Below are 16,959 nucleotides of genomic sequence, written 5' to 3'. Positions count from 1 at the left end.
GTCGACCCAGTTCAAACAAAGAAGGAAGAGGATGTGACTTCAGAATCACTTCCCCTGGGAGAGAAACGACCCAGTCTGCGGAAGTGAAGCAGCCTCTGTCATTGCCCGCTGAGATAAAGGAATGCCGTCGAAGAAAACACAATGTGCCACATATTCACAGATTAACAGAGTATTTGTTTCCATTAAAAAAAGTTTCTCCCCAAATACTGACTCCTTTAGTGCAGGTGAACATCCTTCAGGTCAAATACATGATCAGAGAGCTTAGTAAGGGGAGGAAACTTCCTTTAAAGCTCAAGTGTGAGCAGTCACTGCCAAATGCAGATTTATCAGGAAAGCAACTGCAAAAATGGCATCTTGATTAAGGAGAAATGATTTAATTGTACAAGATGAAATTTATAAAATGTTTAGGAAAGTATCTATTGCATAAACAATCTAATAGGTGGCCTTTTTTTTTTTTTGGACTAGGAAAAAAATTAGATCCCTCTTTTGTATTTATGCTTTATAATTTTTATCTTAGAGATATGCAAATAATTGTGCTAACTAGTAGTACTCTATAGATTTCACAATCTAAATTCTCCTCCAGAAGGAGGTAGAGCCATGAAGGGAGGTATCTTTGGCTACCCAGGCATTTCTTCCTCACCAGGTGAGTTTGCCACTCGTGGACATGTGGGCAGAGGGTTTTGTGCATTAATAGGTCCAGGGCAGATGGAAGCTATTTCAAGAGAGACACAGGTTAAGACATGAAGACTCTGTAGAAAGAAAGTAGATAGGTCTATGGCAGGGTGGGGATGTAAAGTGATCTCAACAAGGAAAAAACAAGGAGGCAGCTTTTGAACAGTGACTCCCCCAAATGTATTCAATTCACTGTTGAGTCTGTTTACCAGCTGCATTATTTATCACCTGCCTTCTGTGTTCACAGCTCTATACCAGGCACTAGTTTTGAACACTGGGACAGCAAGGCAAATACGTGTACAGATTCTTCTGATCTGCAGTTGGGAGATGCTTTCTTATCTAAGCAATGGGTTGAGTTTGTATAATAATTTGTCTTATTTTAAATAGTTTCCTTTGAGATGGATGAAAACTTTTGGTTTCATAGAACAAATTCCCTGCCAGATTGTTCTTCTCCATTTCTCTTTCATGGAATCAAAGCAGTTTGGCTGTTAGGATGGAAATAATTTTATATTTAAATTTTTTTTCTTTTTGGCCCCCTTTGACAGATCTGGTTGCTTTCTTTATAATAACCTTTTTGATCTCTCTTCTGTTTCGTTGGCCTCAATTATTGTTATGATAAAGTTAATGCTCTCCTCTCCTCTTGATCTCCTAATGCAGGATGCAATCAATGCATGTTCTTTGTTCTTGTGGTACACGTATCATATTTTAAGCTTTGAAGTGGATTACCCTAAAAGAATAAACAATCTCTCCTGAAGATCTCTTCAGTGAGATTGGTTACAGAGCTATGTAGAAGTAGGGAACTGGCCTAAAAGATCTCTCACAGTCTGTACCGGTTTGTATATATTATGTCCCCCAGAAAAAGCCATATTCTTTAATGCAATCTTGTGGGGGCAGACATATTAGTATTGATTAGGTTGGAACCATCCGATTGAGTGTTTCCATGGCGATGTGACCCAGCCAACTGTGAGTGACACCTTTGATTAGGGTGTGACTTCTTGATTGAATGTTTCCATGGAAATGTGGCCCCACCCATACAGGGTGGGTCTTGGTTAGTTCACCGGAGTCCTATAAAAAGATCTCACAAACAGAGGGAACTCAGAGAAGCTGTGAGTGGCATTTTGGAGAGCAACTTACAGAGACATTTTGAAGATGGCTGTTGAAAGCAGAGTTTTGCTGACACTTTGGAGGTACTAGCCCAGAGTTTGCCCCAAGAGGCTGATACAGAGACATTTTAGAATGCCATTTTGAAATGCAACCTGGGAGCAAGCAGACGCCAACCACATGCCTTCCCAGCTAACAGAGGTTTTCCGGATGCCAATGGCCATCCTCCAGTGAAGTTACCCTATTGCTTATGCCTTACCTTGGACACTTTATGACCTTAAGACTGTAACTGTGTAACCAAATAAACCCCCTTCATAAAAGCCAAGCCATCTCTGGTGTTTTGCAAATCGCAGCATTAGCAAACTGGAACACAGTCCAATTCAGTCCTTGCATTCCTTAGTTTTAAGCAGAAATTTTTGTAACTTTCTTAACTGAGCTAAATGTCCTCCTTTCAGCACAGAGAACAGCTCTACACATGACCACCTCTAGTCTTAGGAGAATATGAAATTGAAAACGGTGACTTTTCATTCATCCATCCATTCTTTCATCAGTTATTACTGAGAAGTCACACACACCAGCCTCTAAGAGCTCCACACCCAAAGATGAGTAAGACACAGCTCTGTAGGGGAGGCAGAAATGTAAACTAATAATTGCCATCTGTAGAAGTACAGTAATGAGCATATGCGTCAGGTACAACTGTGGCCCTGAGGGATTGTTGAACTCAGTCTGAGGAATCAAAAGATTCCTTCCCTAGCACAATTATTTCCCATTGTTCCTTGATTTTTACGGTACCCAAGTGATAAATGTGCAACAGAGGAGAATCACTCTTCAAACCAATTTCTCAAGTACCGAATTATAACACACATTCTGGAAAGCAGGACAGCTTGAAATCACTCCTACAGTCACGTCTCTTGCTGCAACCAAAAAGGAAGAACTGTGTATTGCAAACGTGCATTTTGTACCTTTGCTGAAGAATGGATGTGACTTGCTTGCAGAAATTCTCTCCATTTTGAGAAAACTCCTTTAGGTTCTTGTACACTTTATTATACTGAAAAAAAGAAAGAACCACAGGAAGATTATGAGCTCTTCCAATGATCGAGTTCCTGTAAATCCAGAATGCTGCTGTAATGGTGACTCACTGTAAATGATCATGCAGCGTATATTTTGGATATCTTTTGGATAAGATTTTAAAATAAAAATTATGTTTCTTATGCCTGGATATGAAAGATACTAGAGAACTTTTCAAAAAACCTTCTCTCGTATACCAAAGGTAAACAATTTGGGAATGGGGTGCATTTGGAGTCTGGCTTCCTGTTGCCCCCTATTGATCCCAGAAAGATCAAAAGTACCTTCTAAAAGAACACCACATAACCATTTTTATTCACACATACCCTAACTTCGAAACAATATTCCTGGGGCTATGGCAAACCCTGAACCATTAAAGTGAGTGTTTCTTGGACGAGATGTAGAAATGTAAGTTAATAACTTGTGAATAGAATTTTGTCTGAATTCTCTCAATGTCTCCTTTGCCTCTAATAACAATAATGTTATAACAAGGAGCTGAACTTTTTGGTTGAACCAAACCATATGATATATAAATTTAGCCTACAGACAGAGGAATTCCAAGTGAATGGCTTTGTTCTTCGATTTAAAACTCTAGAACATCGTTCTGAAAAATAGATTTGCAAATGTTGATAGCTTTTGAGTGGGCCAATGCAGAGCCAGCTGATAAGCAGCCTTCCTCACAGAGTGGGTGAACTAGGCCATGGGTTGGTCCCAAATACACTCTCTCATACAATTTCCATTTGGGAGATGCAGTTTTACTTAAGAGAAAGCAAATTCTATGTGGATTGAATGGTGTGTTATGGTTCTTTGCGTGTACAGTGTCCTGGCCTTTTCTAGCACTCTAAAAGTTATCAGCATTCAGTTGGGCACCTTGTCAAGAAGAGAAAAGGAAGGGAAACTCACACTTACTGAGTGCCTTCCTTGCAGCAGGCCTGGTTGCATAGATGAACGCCTTGTGGGCCCTGACAATCTTTCTGATGTACAGTGCTAGCAGAGTATCAAACGGAGGAAGGAGCTAAAGCGATGTCCTCATCCAGGTTCCTACCTTTGGAGGTGGGATAAGCCAATACATAGGACATAGCAACACAGTCCTAGAGATAGAAAGATCCTTTTTGCTTTATGCAGTAGTTTAACTTTCTCTTGGATTTATTTAACACAGGATACCCTGGCAGGATTTTGTACACACAGTAGTAGCAAACAGTTTCAGTGAAACTCTCTGGGACAAAAGGACACTGGTCAAGTTCCAAAGCTCTTTATAAAGAAATTGTTAACTTCTAAAGCAGGATTTGCAAACCCAAATTCCTGCAGCCTCTGAAAGAGTGAGGAGCCAGGGGAGGACAGGGAGTTTCAGAGGCAGCTGCCAGAATCTCTCTGGCCTATCTCTGCCTTGTAGAGATCTGGACGGCCAGATCTTCCAATTTCTCCAAAAAAGCCAAAATCAGGATTTGTGTCTGAAATAACATGATTTTTTTTAAATGGTAGCCAACAAATCACAAATCTAAAAACCCTTTGCTGAATAAGCAAAGCGCACCTGTAGCGGGGTTCCAATTTGTGGCCACTGCCACAAAGAAGTGATTCTCAATGAAAGCCATGAGAGTAAAATTACTATTTGGCAACGACACTCTCTAATCTTTATTTCCAATAAAATAACTTGTCATATGTGAATGATATGATACTATTAAGGCCTCTGTCCTCTGCTTAATGATACAATGGGAAAGTTTGGGTGAGCATATTAAAATTGTGAGAAGTCTTAGAGTAAAGAAATTTACTTAACTTTTTTGTTTACTCTTATGTTACCTAAACATTTTCACCAAATTCCCCTGTATCCCTTCTGTTTTCTTCCCATAACAGCCAATTACACCCCACAACACACACTTAGAAAATCGATAAATGCGTGTTTAGCAGGGCACACGTCCCTGGAATAGAGTCGTATGTGAGCCCCCTCTGTTAGGTGCAGCCCCGAAAGTGCTGGCCAAGGAGGTGTAGGCGATTGTGTGTGGTGGCCGCTTAAAGAGCTGTGCCCATTTTTCCCTTCCCTTCTGCCTCTGTCCTGTCACCTAGATTTTGGGAATGAGGGCTGGTGCCCTGAGGTGGTCTTGAGGTCTGGAAGGTGGATCCCATGATATTGTACAGAAGAGAGAAGAGCTCAGTCCCTGCTGGCCCTGGGGCTACCATACAAGCCCTCAACTCAACTTTTGGACTTATTTTATGTGTGAGATAAATCCAATGAGATGGTTTTTAAGTCATTCTTATTTTGGGTTTTCTTTATATACAGCTGAACATAATTCTAACTTAATTTTTATTTTTAAAGGATTTTATTTTGAATTATGAAACACTTCTAACATACAGAGAATAATATTGATCCACATTCTATACTTACTCTCTAAGTTACCAGATATTAGCATTTTCGTTTCTGCTCTCTCTTTAAACAACTGCATTGTTTCCTTTTCATAATTACTTTTGCTATTCTTGGGCACTTCTTCTTTCATATGAACACATATCTAATTACAATTTATAAAATAATTCCTGTTGAGATTCTAATTGGAATTGCATTACACATAGGTTTCATTTGGGAAAACTCTTTTTTTTTTTTTTTAAATAGTATTTAGACTTCCCATCCAAGGACATAGTAAGTCTTCATTTGTTCAAATCTTATTTTACATTCAATAAAGTTTTATGGTTTTCATTATAGGTCTTGTGGCTTTTTTATTTGATTTACTTCTAAATATCTCACAGTGTTAAGTTATATATATTTTATGTATTGTCCCGTCTGCTCTCTCACTGATACCCAGGGAGCTTTTATTCCCTTCTCCAGCCCACAGCAAAGCAGAAACAAAGATACATAGAAGCCCTGAGGCCAAGTACAAGATAAAAAGATTGGGATGTGTGCTCCAGGATGATTTTTTTTCTGCTCTTGAACATTAGATAGGGCTGAGCTGCGGGTGGGAGGAGAAGACAGAGCAGAGAGAAGGAGCAGAAGGACTGGCAGCCTTCAGGGTGGGAACAAAGAGAGCCTCCCATCTGGAGACACGGGAGTGGGAGGAAGGGACGCTGAGATGAACTGACCCAGAGGCTGGGCCCGCAGGGCACATTATCACCCAAGGACAGTCTGCCATCCAACAGTCCTGGAGAGAGATTAGGGGACCTTGGACACCAAGTGTGAGGATGGGGGCATGCAGGCAAAACCTTGACCAAAGTGGAAATGAGCAGACTCAGTGGAGAATTTTTCTATGAGCTGGGGCTGCAGAGAATGCTGCACTTCCCAAACTTATTAGGTCATCAACACTCTTCAAAACATATTTTTCATAGTGTCTCTGGACACTAGTGTTAGGAGGCTAGACCACCATGAAAGCTTATAAACCAGTGGTTTTAAACTCAGTGGCCTCTGGGGGGAGAGTGGCAGTGTGGAAAGTACCTGTTTCTCCAAACGCATTCAAATTCAACTTTTCAAAGTAATGGGCTCCTCAAACATAGCACGTCTTATGGCCTCAATTCACCTTTGGGCTGCCAGTTTGAGATTCTTGAAGATGATTTCTCATTATTTAGTGGAGTAGAGCTTCCTAACTTTTCCCCCATCATGGCACACATAGAAAATTATATTTGTACTGGTACAGCATGGTAAATAGTTCAAGGCAGAGGCACCTGGCCCATGGGATCTGGCTGTCCCAGTCACACTCTGCCAATTCGAGGGGTGAGGGAATTTGTGTGTCAGGTACACCTGTAACCCTTTTCCTGAACTCCAATGTGCCTAGGCACACACAGTTCTGGAAGCTCTTCAATAGGGTATGTTGTTGTTAATTTAGTGATCAGATAAGAGCAGGATGTTCTGCATATAATAGAAACAGAGAAAATCTTTATCTTTGATTCTATGTACAATGTACTGGAAACTCCTAGACGAACCCTGATCCAGATTGAGATAAAGGTATCACCAATAAATAAGAGTTGCTAAAAATATTTCCATTATCTCACCATAGTCCCTTATTTAGTAGTAGCGATTCTGTATCTTTTATCATGTACCATCTACTCAGACCTGAAGGTGAAAGCTATAAAAAGTAGACTTGAATAATTATCAAAGCAGGCCCCGGAGACCATCTAATCCTGTGTGTGTGTGCGTGTGTTTGTGTGTGTGTGTGTGTGTGATTAGAAAACTTGGAACAAAGATGCTTTGGGAGAGGCTGTATCTGTTGACCTTGTCTTTGGCTCCCACCTCTCTCAGCTTCTGTCCCACCTCTCCTCCCACCCATCCCCTATGAAGGCCTCTGAAGGGGCTTCATGGAGCACAGCTTGGAAATCACTAAAGTCCAATCCCCTAATTTTATAGTTGAGGATTTTAAGTCCTGAGTTGCTGGAAATAGCCATATTAGTTAGGGACAGAACTGTGATTAGAACTGTTAGGGGAGCAAATAAATTAGAGAATCCATCAGAAACAAATATATTTATAAATGGCCTATTCAGTATAATCACACTAAGTTTACTCAGAGTTATAGTAACCTTTAAATGTTATGAGTAGGGCAGATGGCTTCTTAATGTCATCAACCAGCACAAGAAGAAGGACAAAGTCATGAGGAAGGTGAATTTTTGGTGCCCTTTTCCCATCCATTGAGAATTCCAGTACCCCACCTCTACCAAGCAATCATTCCAGGAAAGGACCTATTATTGATCTTACATCTCCTTATGAATTTATATCAATATGCTTTTCCCTGGAGTCATTAATTAGCAGGAAAAAATGCCATTTATAGTTGTGGAATTACAGGGTTTGTTCCTTGATAGAGGGATTCAGGTCGGTAATAGAATATTTAAGACCTTTCTGAGTCCTTAAAAAAAATCCCTTCACATGGATAACTTCTCTATTCAGGCATTTCCCATTCAGCCATTTGGGAAAATGTTTCTGCCCAGCACTTATAAGCAAATTCTCTTGTATAAATATGGTCATTAAATTAAAAACAACTTAGTAATCCAGGCAATTGGCACATGAAATGGTCAGACACATGAACTTTAAACAATATAAAATGCCCTATAACAACCTTGGCCTAGCTGCTCTTTCTGACTTTCCACAGTTGCAATGATTAAGAAATTAAATACAGTTATTCTAGAAAAATCTATTTTTATTCTAGGTGCTGGCATGGGAATTTTTTTTAGATAATGAAGATCCTAACAGTGTTAAATAAACTATGATAATTCTACTTAAATGTAATTTAAAAAGCATTTGCTGGTTGCCTTCTGGAGGCCAGGCACTGTGTTGTGGGTTTTGTGTGAATTCTAATTCATTGATAATAATATTTTAAAGCATTTCCCTTCCAGCAAAGGTATTACCTGTACTTAATAGGCGTCTCTGAAATATTTGCTATCTCCATAGCCGTCTGTCTTAGATTATGAGAGTCACAGCATTAGGGGGGTCTTAAAAAAACATTAATGGAACATAGTCTACTCTATACTTTCCTTCTTTTATTTTACAGATGGGGAAACAGAGGTCCAAGAAATGTGGACTGGCACAACCAAGGTCACATGCCTCACAGGTGCACGGGGGATGCTGTGGGCCACAGGACATCTGTGCCAGGCCACAGCTACCTCCTCTATCTCTACCATGAATCAGAGACCCTCAGGAGCCATGGGCCATTGCACAGGCATCTTCTATTAGTGCCACTCAGGAGCCAGGCTGAGCTGCTCAGGTTGGCCTCTGAACCAGGCTGGAGGAGCAGCCCCACGATCTGGTGCTGGTCCAGCAGGTGATATGAGGGAAGAGGGTGACTGTGTGGACCCCAGAAAGCCTACCTTGACAGGCTCCCTACCTGCATACTGTATGAGTGAGTCAAAATCCACAACTTGGTTACAGCTCCTTACTTCCCCTTGATTTCTATGGCACTCTTTCATAGGAAGATGCTACTCTTTTTTTTTTTTTTTTTTCTGATTGGGTTACTTCATTTGGAGATAATTTGATCACTGCCTATTTCTTGCATATGGATTTGAAGATGCTTCCTCTTGGCATATTTTTAAGTTTAGAAGCTAAGCTCACAGGGGTCAAGGCATCAATGTCCAGAGCCAATCCTATTCCTTTTCAAAAACAGAACTTTAAAAAATCTTCTTTAAATAAGTTCTGACACTCTTAAGATTAATTAAAAGCTTTAAGTAGCATTTAGCCAGGTTTTGTGTACCCTAGGATGGCTATTTGTGTATAGACATTGACCTCAATTTGGGGAGTTGAATGGCCCAAGCTATCAGGCTATCTTCTTCCTAGAGCATGAACTAAAAGAGATTTTCAAACTTTATTGTGCTATGTGCCCCTTTGGCAGTCTGGTGAAATCTGTTTTACTCAGAATAATATTTTGAAAGATATGAAATAAAATAAAATAAAATAATACTACATAAGAAACTAATTATATTGATATATATTTATAAAAACATTTTTTCTCCCAAATTGTGGTATTATATGTGTTTTTTAATTAACATACTAACCAGCAAGAGTTAAGAATTATTACCACAATTCCTAAGTACTGCTGGGGGTAAACATATTTCTAAATACCTGCAACAACTGTGATGTTACATTAAAACATCTGTGGTTTTCATTGGTTACAAAGTCACAGAAGCTGCTAGAATTACTGGGGTTTGTTGCCTATATTCAGAATTGAAGGAAATTCCAAATTTTAGTTCAACATTAGTAAAAATAAAAAGGTAATGTTTTCCCCCCAGCAGTTTATGCAAACCACTGACCCATTGGTCTAGACCAGTGTAAGGCCAAAACTAAGCAAAGACTTCATGAATTGTGTTCTGGACAAACCTAGGGACCTAGGGAAGGGGACATTTTACAAGTGGTTAGAGCTCTGGGTTCTTTCATAAAATGATCTCAGCATTCCATGAAGTATTCATTTGTAATCCACTCCCTTGTTTTACTTCTGTCCCCAAACTGCAGCCTCATCTTCACGCAGCATTGTTTCCAAGTACAAGCTAGGACTACTCCCGGAAATCAACTCTGAACACTCAATCAAGATGAAACAATCGCAAATAAACAAAGATTCCATACCTTTGGAGGGTTTAGAATCCCTGGCTGGAGGAATATCCGCCCCCTCTGACTCCTGACTACCTTTGGTAGAGATGACCTTCAGGGCTGCAGTCATCGTCCTTGGGACGATGGCTCGGTGTAGAGTAGAGAACTACTCAGCACGTCAGGAAGTGCAGCATTGAACTGACCTTGAGCTACGGTGACAGGTTGTCCTGGGGTTAAAAGGAAAAATGTCTCCCAAATCCTGGTCAGCAGGCTGCCGGGGCAGCCTGGGAATGGATGTTAGGGATTTAGTCCCCCTTTTTTTTTTTTAAATTAATTGAACCTGGACTCAATTTCCCCCTCGTTTTCCATCCCACTCTTCCCTTGGTGTTCACTTCCTTCTCTGATAACTTTTGGGGCCAAGTGTTTGCACTTATCCCATCCTGTCTCACACCACCAATCTATGCAGAAACATCATCAAAGTATCAGTAGTGACATAGGAGAAGACTTTAAATTTTCATAAGGAAGCAAACAAATATTAAAGGAGTTTTCTAAAAAGTTATTCGTGCTTACTAAGGGGTGGAAGATTGGGATGGAGGTAATTAAAGAGGGGCAGAGTTTTACTCTTAAAATTTATATACAGTCATATTGCTGGAATTCATTTTTACATTAAGCACATATTTTTATTTCATATTTTTTATCATAGAATATAATATATACACTTAAAAGTGATAGCTGTCCAAGTGCAATTTAACAAATAGTTAGAGAGGAAATTTCAAAGAGTATTATAGGTTACAATTCCACAGTTTCAGTTATTTCCTTATTATGAAATATGACATATATACAAAAAGGTAATATCTTTGAAAGTATGATTTAACAAGTAGATATAGAGGAAATTTCCAAAGTTATTATGAGTTATAGTACCATAGTTTCAGTTATTTCCTTATTCTGAAATATATATTCAAAAAGGTATAGCTTTCAAATTACAATTTAACAAGTAGTTATAGAACACATTTCAAAGGATGCTATGTATTACAGTTCCACCATTTCAGTTCTTTCCTTCTAACTATTCTAATACCCCAGCAACTAAGAAAAAGAAAATTTTATAACGATTCAGTATTCATAATCCTTTGTTAAATTCCATCTTGTCTGTTGATACCCCTTCCTCTAGTTTAATCACTTTCCTGATCTTCGGGGATGTCTAGGCAGTGACCACCCTAAACTGTTCATGTTGAAAAGGGGTGTCAACATTATGGGAAAAGGGACACATGAAGTTGTTATTCTTGAAGAGGCTACTGCCTCTGGGTTTTGGGACTTAGCTGGCATAAGAGCTCACTGAAGGATTTAAGTTTCTGACGAGTAAACTTAATGGGTGAAACTTTTGTAAAGTCTCAGATAGGGATCTGGGTATTCTTTAAACATATTATTTTTGTAGTTAAAAAGGGAAAAGTAGGCAAAGCCTGCTACTGCATTGTCATTATTAAGATTACTGGTCACTTATGAATTCATCTCATTCATTCATCTGATTCCTGAACTTGTTTTACGGAGTAGCAGCTGGGGTTGCATATTCTCTAAGCCTGTGCTTTGCACTTCCATTGAATAAATAAAAATGAATTAAGTAATTATCAACTGATTTTTTGTGTGTGGTTTTATCACATCCCCCATTTACCTGCCTCCCCACAGGTTTGTTTTTTGTTTTGTTTTTTTTTTTTTTTTTAATAAAGTATGTGAAGAATGAATGCAATCTCTTGCTTTTGACATTAAGTTCAAATACCGGCGCTAAATATTGGGATAACACACTGATAATCCTTGATTATTTTATTTCCAAAGTAAATATAGTCCCTCTTTGTTTTAATTGTTTCTCATTTCTTAAATTACTTCTCCATTATTGCTGCTAACAAACTCACAATGTCTTTTGACTTTTGATCAATCTATTTTTAGGACTGAAACAAATATGTCGGTAAATCTGTCTGAGAATCCTGCAGGCAGGATAGAGTGGGAAGCCTGTCCTTTCTATTTTAGGACTGAAAATCCTTGACTCTAAATGGTAAGGGAAAATACACAAAAACCTTCCACCTGATTTCATTATCAGAGCCAAAGTTTGGCTGCAGACATTCTACGTATTTATTTATTTATTTATTTATTTATTTATTATTTTTTTTTGTCTACTTTACACATGAGGTTGGCACTGTAAGTGTATGTCTTAAGACATCGGCCACCATCAGCATCCACCCACTTAAAATTTTTGCAAGCATGTGAGCATGAAAGATGACAATTACCTGCTCTGTCATTTGCAAGAAAGGGCTCTGTTTTAAATGGAACCCAAAACAAACAAACAAAAAAACAAAAAATCCACCACAGATTTTTGTACCACAGCCAATATCCAAACATGTTTGGCTTCTGACCGTCTCAAATTTTATACATTAACATCCAGTAATATATAAATCTGACTCCCACCCACCCTCTCACACTCAGGCATACAACCACACTGAGCCACTCACCGAACACTCTGACAGTGGGTCCCTCATGTTGCAATGGTGTTTGCTTCTGCCCTTTTACCTTCGGCTCCAGCGCTCTGGACTTGGCAGTCAAGGTTGGGTGTGTCTTGGACTTCGGATTTCAAAGGGCCAGTGGGCCTAGAGTACGTCAGTCCTTGTCAAACACAACTGGGAGGAAGTTCCAACCCTGGACTTTCATCCCGTTTGCTTCCTTGAAACAGCAAAGAATTGCTCTGGGTCGAGAGCTGGTGTGAGAGGATGAGAATGACCTTTGAAAACAGACATTTGTAAACAGAATGCCTTTTAGAAGGCAGAAGAAAAGCAGAAGAGCAAGACTGAGTCCTTGGTAGCCGTTGAGAGAAGGAGCAGAGGTCTGTACAATGTCCCCGATAATTCTGGGGCTCTGGGATGACGGTAGAGGGACTCTTACCCTCACCTCTTGCTCCAAGGGAGAGAGATGTAGTTTTCAGAAATAGAATGGAACTGCTAAAAGTGCATGAAGTTAGCCGCATACATTGTGAGAGAGAAGCCACCATCTTATTGATTTGGTGAAAATGTAAACATCACATTTTTTCATCACTTTGGAAAAATTAAAACCTTCATCCTCCATATCCCAGTAACCCATGTCCTCTTTAAGCAGTTCAGGCTGTGAGCCCTGCATGTGACTAGGACCTGATGTGCTTAGGAAGTGCAGTCAAGCCCTGCTCTGCTGTCAACATAGAGTTAGATGAAAGGGCTTCTAATAGGGCTTCTCTTCTCCCTCCTGCCTTACCGCACTCGTCCCCTTCCCTTTCCTCTTCCCCACGAACGGTAGGGAGAGAGTGGAATTTGCTGTCTCTCCACTCTGGTCCTGTCATGGACTAATGAGAGACTAATTAAAAATTTCTCAGACTTTCTAGGTGCCTTAATCCTTCAGTCCTGAAAGAGTCAAGATCCACTCTTGGGGGTTTCCTTTGGCGAGGGACAGAAAGAGAAGGCAAACCATCCGCCCCGGAGAGAAGGCGGGAGACTGCCCGTGGGTGTGCCCTGCAGAGGTGTGCACGCCAGTGGGAAACGTCGGGACATTGGTGTACTTGGACCACCTGTCTGGGCCTACTCAGCTCAACCCCCGCTCCCAGCCCAGCGGGACCAGGAGGCTAAGCCATCAATTTAAGAAGGATTTGTCTATGTTCCCCTTCATTTTTTTTTCTGCTGCAAAGGATAAACTGAATTAGAAATTAGCCATCAGCAGCCTATATTTTTACTGCTTTCCTCACACCTGTAGTCCTGGCTGCCTATCCTTAAATTTCAAGCTAGTGACCTGTTATGGCCTCGTAAAAGCCATTTGCTGGGCTGTGGGCAGCTTTGTTCAGACTGACAGGCAAGCTGACAGGCCCAAAGAGCTCGCGCCTAAAAGGAGCGCCGTGAGCACAGCCCAGCAGAACACTTCAGAGTTCAGAAGCATCCAATTTTCACCTGTCCAGCTGCATTTAGCCTCTATTCCTCCTCCCGTGGTGTGCAGACTCCAGTCGAAGTCCCTAGAAATAGCATGTGAAGGAAAAGAGGACAGAGAGGGAAGGGAACTTGCCCCGCGACCACAGGGGAGAGGAGGGGTCTTTTGTCAGGGACCACCAGTCACACATCAAACGACAGCCTCTTTCTAGGTTTATCTGAAGGAACTCTATGGCTGGAGGTTAAAGCACTGCACACTATCAAGTGGATAAATTAGACAGGGCAACTCAGCATAATGAAAGAACTTTAGAGAACGGCTATAAAAAGAGATTGATATTCTATAACTGAGATTCCCACTGCAGGGCTTCTCTGCCCTCAGAGAGTTCAGATCAGGTTGGCTGAAGCCTCAGTCCCAGGGCCTGGGGCAGCTTAAAGTCTTCCCGGTGATTCTCGCCCCTTTTTTCCTTCTGCTCTTTCTGAGTTCAGTCCCTACTCAGCCCAAAATGGGGAGATTGGCCTTGCTTGCCAGTTTCCACACGAAATGCCATCACACCGAATTTACTATGATCTTTTTAGTCCTGGAGAAGATTGGTAGGACAGTCCGATGCCCATACTGTTGTCCATAGTACCTTGAATGAGGTCTGGTAAGACCAAATGCAGACCAAGAGAGAGAAGATCTGAAGAATTCAAAAGATTTATTATACTCACAGTTTCCTGGGGAGAGGGCCGCACGCCATGCAGAGCCATGTGGAGGAAAACACCAGGGTCAGACATGAGGCAGAGAGAGCAAGTGGGACTGATAAAGTGTCTTTATTGTGGTTTCTGTGGGAAGCAGGCAAAGGTGGGGCAGGGGCACACCAGTGTGGGATTGGCTGGCTATATTTGAAAGTGACGTCTCCACAACTAGGGTCGGAATTATCAAGGAGTTACAGAGTGTATAGGTGGGGCTTGTCCTCCTTGGGGTGGCTACAGATATTGTTAAAGCACCAGTATACAGAAGCTAGAAAAAATGGTTAATACATACTCCTCTCCTGTCACTTTCCCAGCAGACTGATTAGCTTTCTCTCAGGCCTCCTGGACAGCTGCTAAATTAAAATGTCTCCATCTTGCCACAGTATCCACTTCACAGAACTGTTATAAGTACAGCAGGGTGTCCTAACTGAATCCAGACTGATAATTAGAGTTTTGCTACTTAATGAGCTTCTCAAGTCGGGGATGTGTTTGACTCTGCAAAGAAGCTTCAATTTTGGGGGTCAGAAAGAGGGTTGTGTCAGTTATCTCCTTTCACAATAATGCTGTGTAACAAACAACCAGAAAACCCAGTGGCTTAAAATAATGTACATCCTTTATTTAGCTTAAAATCTGTGGCTTAATGTGTTATATTTCACAATAAAGAAATAACTGAAACTGTGGAAATGTAGCCCATAAATTTCTTTGAAATTTGCTCTCTAACTGCTTGTTAAATTGCACTTGGAAAGTTATCACTTCCATGTATGCATATGTGTGTGTGTGTGTATATATACATAAAATATCCTATAATAAAAAACATGATTTAAAAAATTCTGTGGTTTAGCTGGGTGGTTCTAGTCTCCTGGGAGCTCACTTGTGCAAAAGCTGGTCATCACACAGCTCTGCTAATTTGGCAGGGCTTGACTGGACAGCTTTTGGGCTCTGCTGGGACTTGCTCCCTCCCTTGTCTGGCGGTCGACCGACTGTAGGCTGGCTATGGGCTGGGGACATTTTTCCTCAGCCAGCAGTCTAACCCAGGCTTGTCCTCAGGGCTTGGCAGAGGATCCAAGGGAGTTAGTGGAAGTGCTAATGGCCTTTTGAAGCCTAGGCTTGGAACTGGCAAGCCATCACTTCAGCCATTTTCATTTGGCCAAAGCTAGTCACAGCCCAGCCTGGATTTAAGAGCTGAAAAGTCTCATAGCAAAGGGCATGGATATGGGAAGGAGCAGAAAGTTGGGGCTCATTTTGCATTCAATCTACAACGGTCTGTCAATATTTGTTCCTGAGAAACTAGAAAGATAAGGCAGAAAAAGACTTCAGAGGTGGTGGATGTTATATCTTCCTTTCCCTTTTCCCATCCCAGCCTGGAGGACAGTAGAGATTGAGGGTAGGGAGAGAAATAAGAAGAGTTACATTTATGAGAGATTTGGAGAGTGGGCTGCTCTCTACTCTGAGGCCAATCCCACCTTCCACATACCCTGGCAAAGAACACATTGCAGCTCTGACTCCCGCAGTGGGTGGAGGCCGGATATTAGCAGCCTGGAGTTCAGATATCTCCCGCAGCAGAGGCTGTGGCTGGTGAAACACCTTGAAAGGAGGCCAGCTCAGGCCAACCCTAGACAGTGTAAATGTGAGAATGACCCTCAGCTCCCGAGTCCCAGAAACAGGACAAGGAGACTTTGGGAGGAGGGAGCTGAGTTCCCACTGAACAAGCAGGTCACAGAGCTTTGTGGCTCAGGACTTAATATTAATATAGCCTCGTACGTAGCTACAAATTGATGAGAACTATATATGAAGCATCTCATCAAAGAAGTTATTCCATACTTATTTTCTAAAAGAATTCATGCCCATAGCATCCTTTCGATTTTTCTGTCCTCGGATTTGTCTCTGACCATGTTTCTGATCCCCATTGATTCTATGGTTTTTTTCCAGCCTGGGCCTCAAGCCTGATTTACTTTTGACCTCCTGATCCCAATGTTCCTGCTTCCTTTCCCAGTCTAAGGTCAGCGTTGGCCTTCTTGGCATGACCTCTCTGCGGAAGGAAAACCTGCCACGGACTACCTTGGGCCTGGCCTTGGAGTCACTCCACTCCATCCCACACTTTCTTGTACTGCTTCCAAGGGGAGTTAACAGCTTTAGCACTTATTTGTTAAGTGCTCAGAAGCAGATGTGGGCTGTTCATAAGTTATTAAGAATCTATTAATCAATGGATTAAGGGTTTCTTTAGTAGCCAAAGCATGAAAAGAATTGGAAACACCGTAAACATTCATCAGTAGGGAACTGGTTAAATACCAACAGTAATGAAAGCTCACATTTAGAAAGCTTAACATGTGTGAGGCACTATTCTAAGTGCTTTGCAAATACTAACTCATTTAATCATTGCAGCAATCATTCGGGGTAGAGATGTATTATTATGATCCTCATAATCTAGTTGGGAAAACAGGTATAAAGTGGTTCAATGACTTGCCCACGGTCACACGGTCA

General features: G+C 41.1%; 1 protein-coding gene across 3 annotated transcripts in view; it reads right to left on the bottom strand.

The window, feature by feature from the left end:
* The window catches only part of NOSTRIN (nitric oxide synthase trafficking), a 74,448-nt gene extending 59,923 nt beyond the window's left edge, over positions 1–14,525 (bottom strand). Inside the window, exons 1-4 of one of the 3 annotated variants that reach the window (XM_037849902.1) lie at positions 14,455–14,525; positions 12,319–12,560; positions 3,742–3,883; positions 2,736–2,821 (exon numbers count right to left, since the gene is read on the bottom strand). In XM_037849902.1, coding sequence (XP_037705830.1) covers positions 2,736–2,821; positions 3,742–3,780 — 125 coding nt within the window. In that variant the 5' untranslated portion in view covers positions 3,781–3,883; positions 12,319–12,560; positions 14,455–14,525. The remainder of the gene's footprint in view (positions 1–2,735; positions 2,822–3,741; positions 3,884–12,318; positions 12,561–14,454) is intronic. The other 2 variants (XM_037849903.1, XM_037849904.1) reach the window with 2 other exon arrangements.
* Positions 14,526–16,959: the final 2,434 nt, after the last annotated feature.

Source organism: Choloepus didactylus, chromosome 9 (assembly GCF_015220235.1).
Source record: "Choloepus didactylus isolate mChoDid1 chromosome 9, mChoDid1.pri, whole genome shotgun sequence".
Lineage (NCBI taxonomy): Eukaryota > Metazoa > Chordata > Mammalia > Pilosa > Megalonychidae > Choloepus > Choloepus didactylus.
The sequence above is the reverse complement of the archived record's forward strand: the minus strand, read 5'-3'. Positions and strand labels throughout refer to the sequence as shown.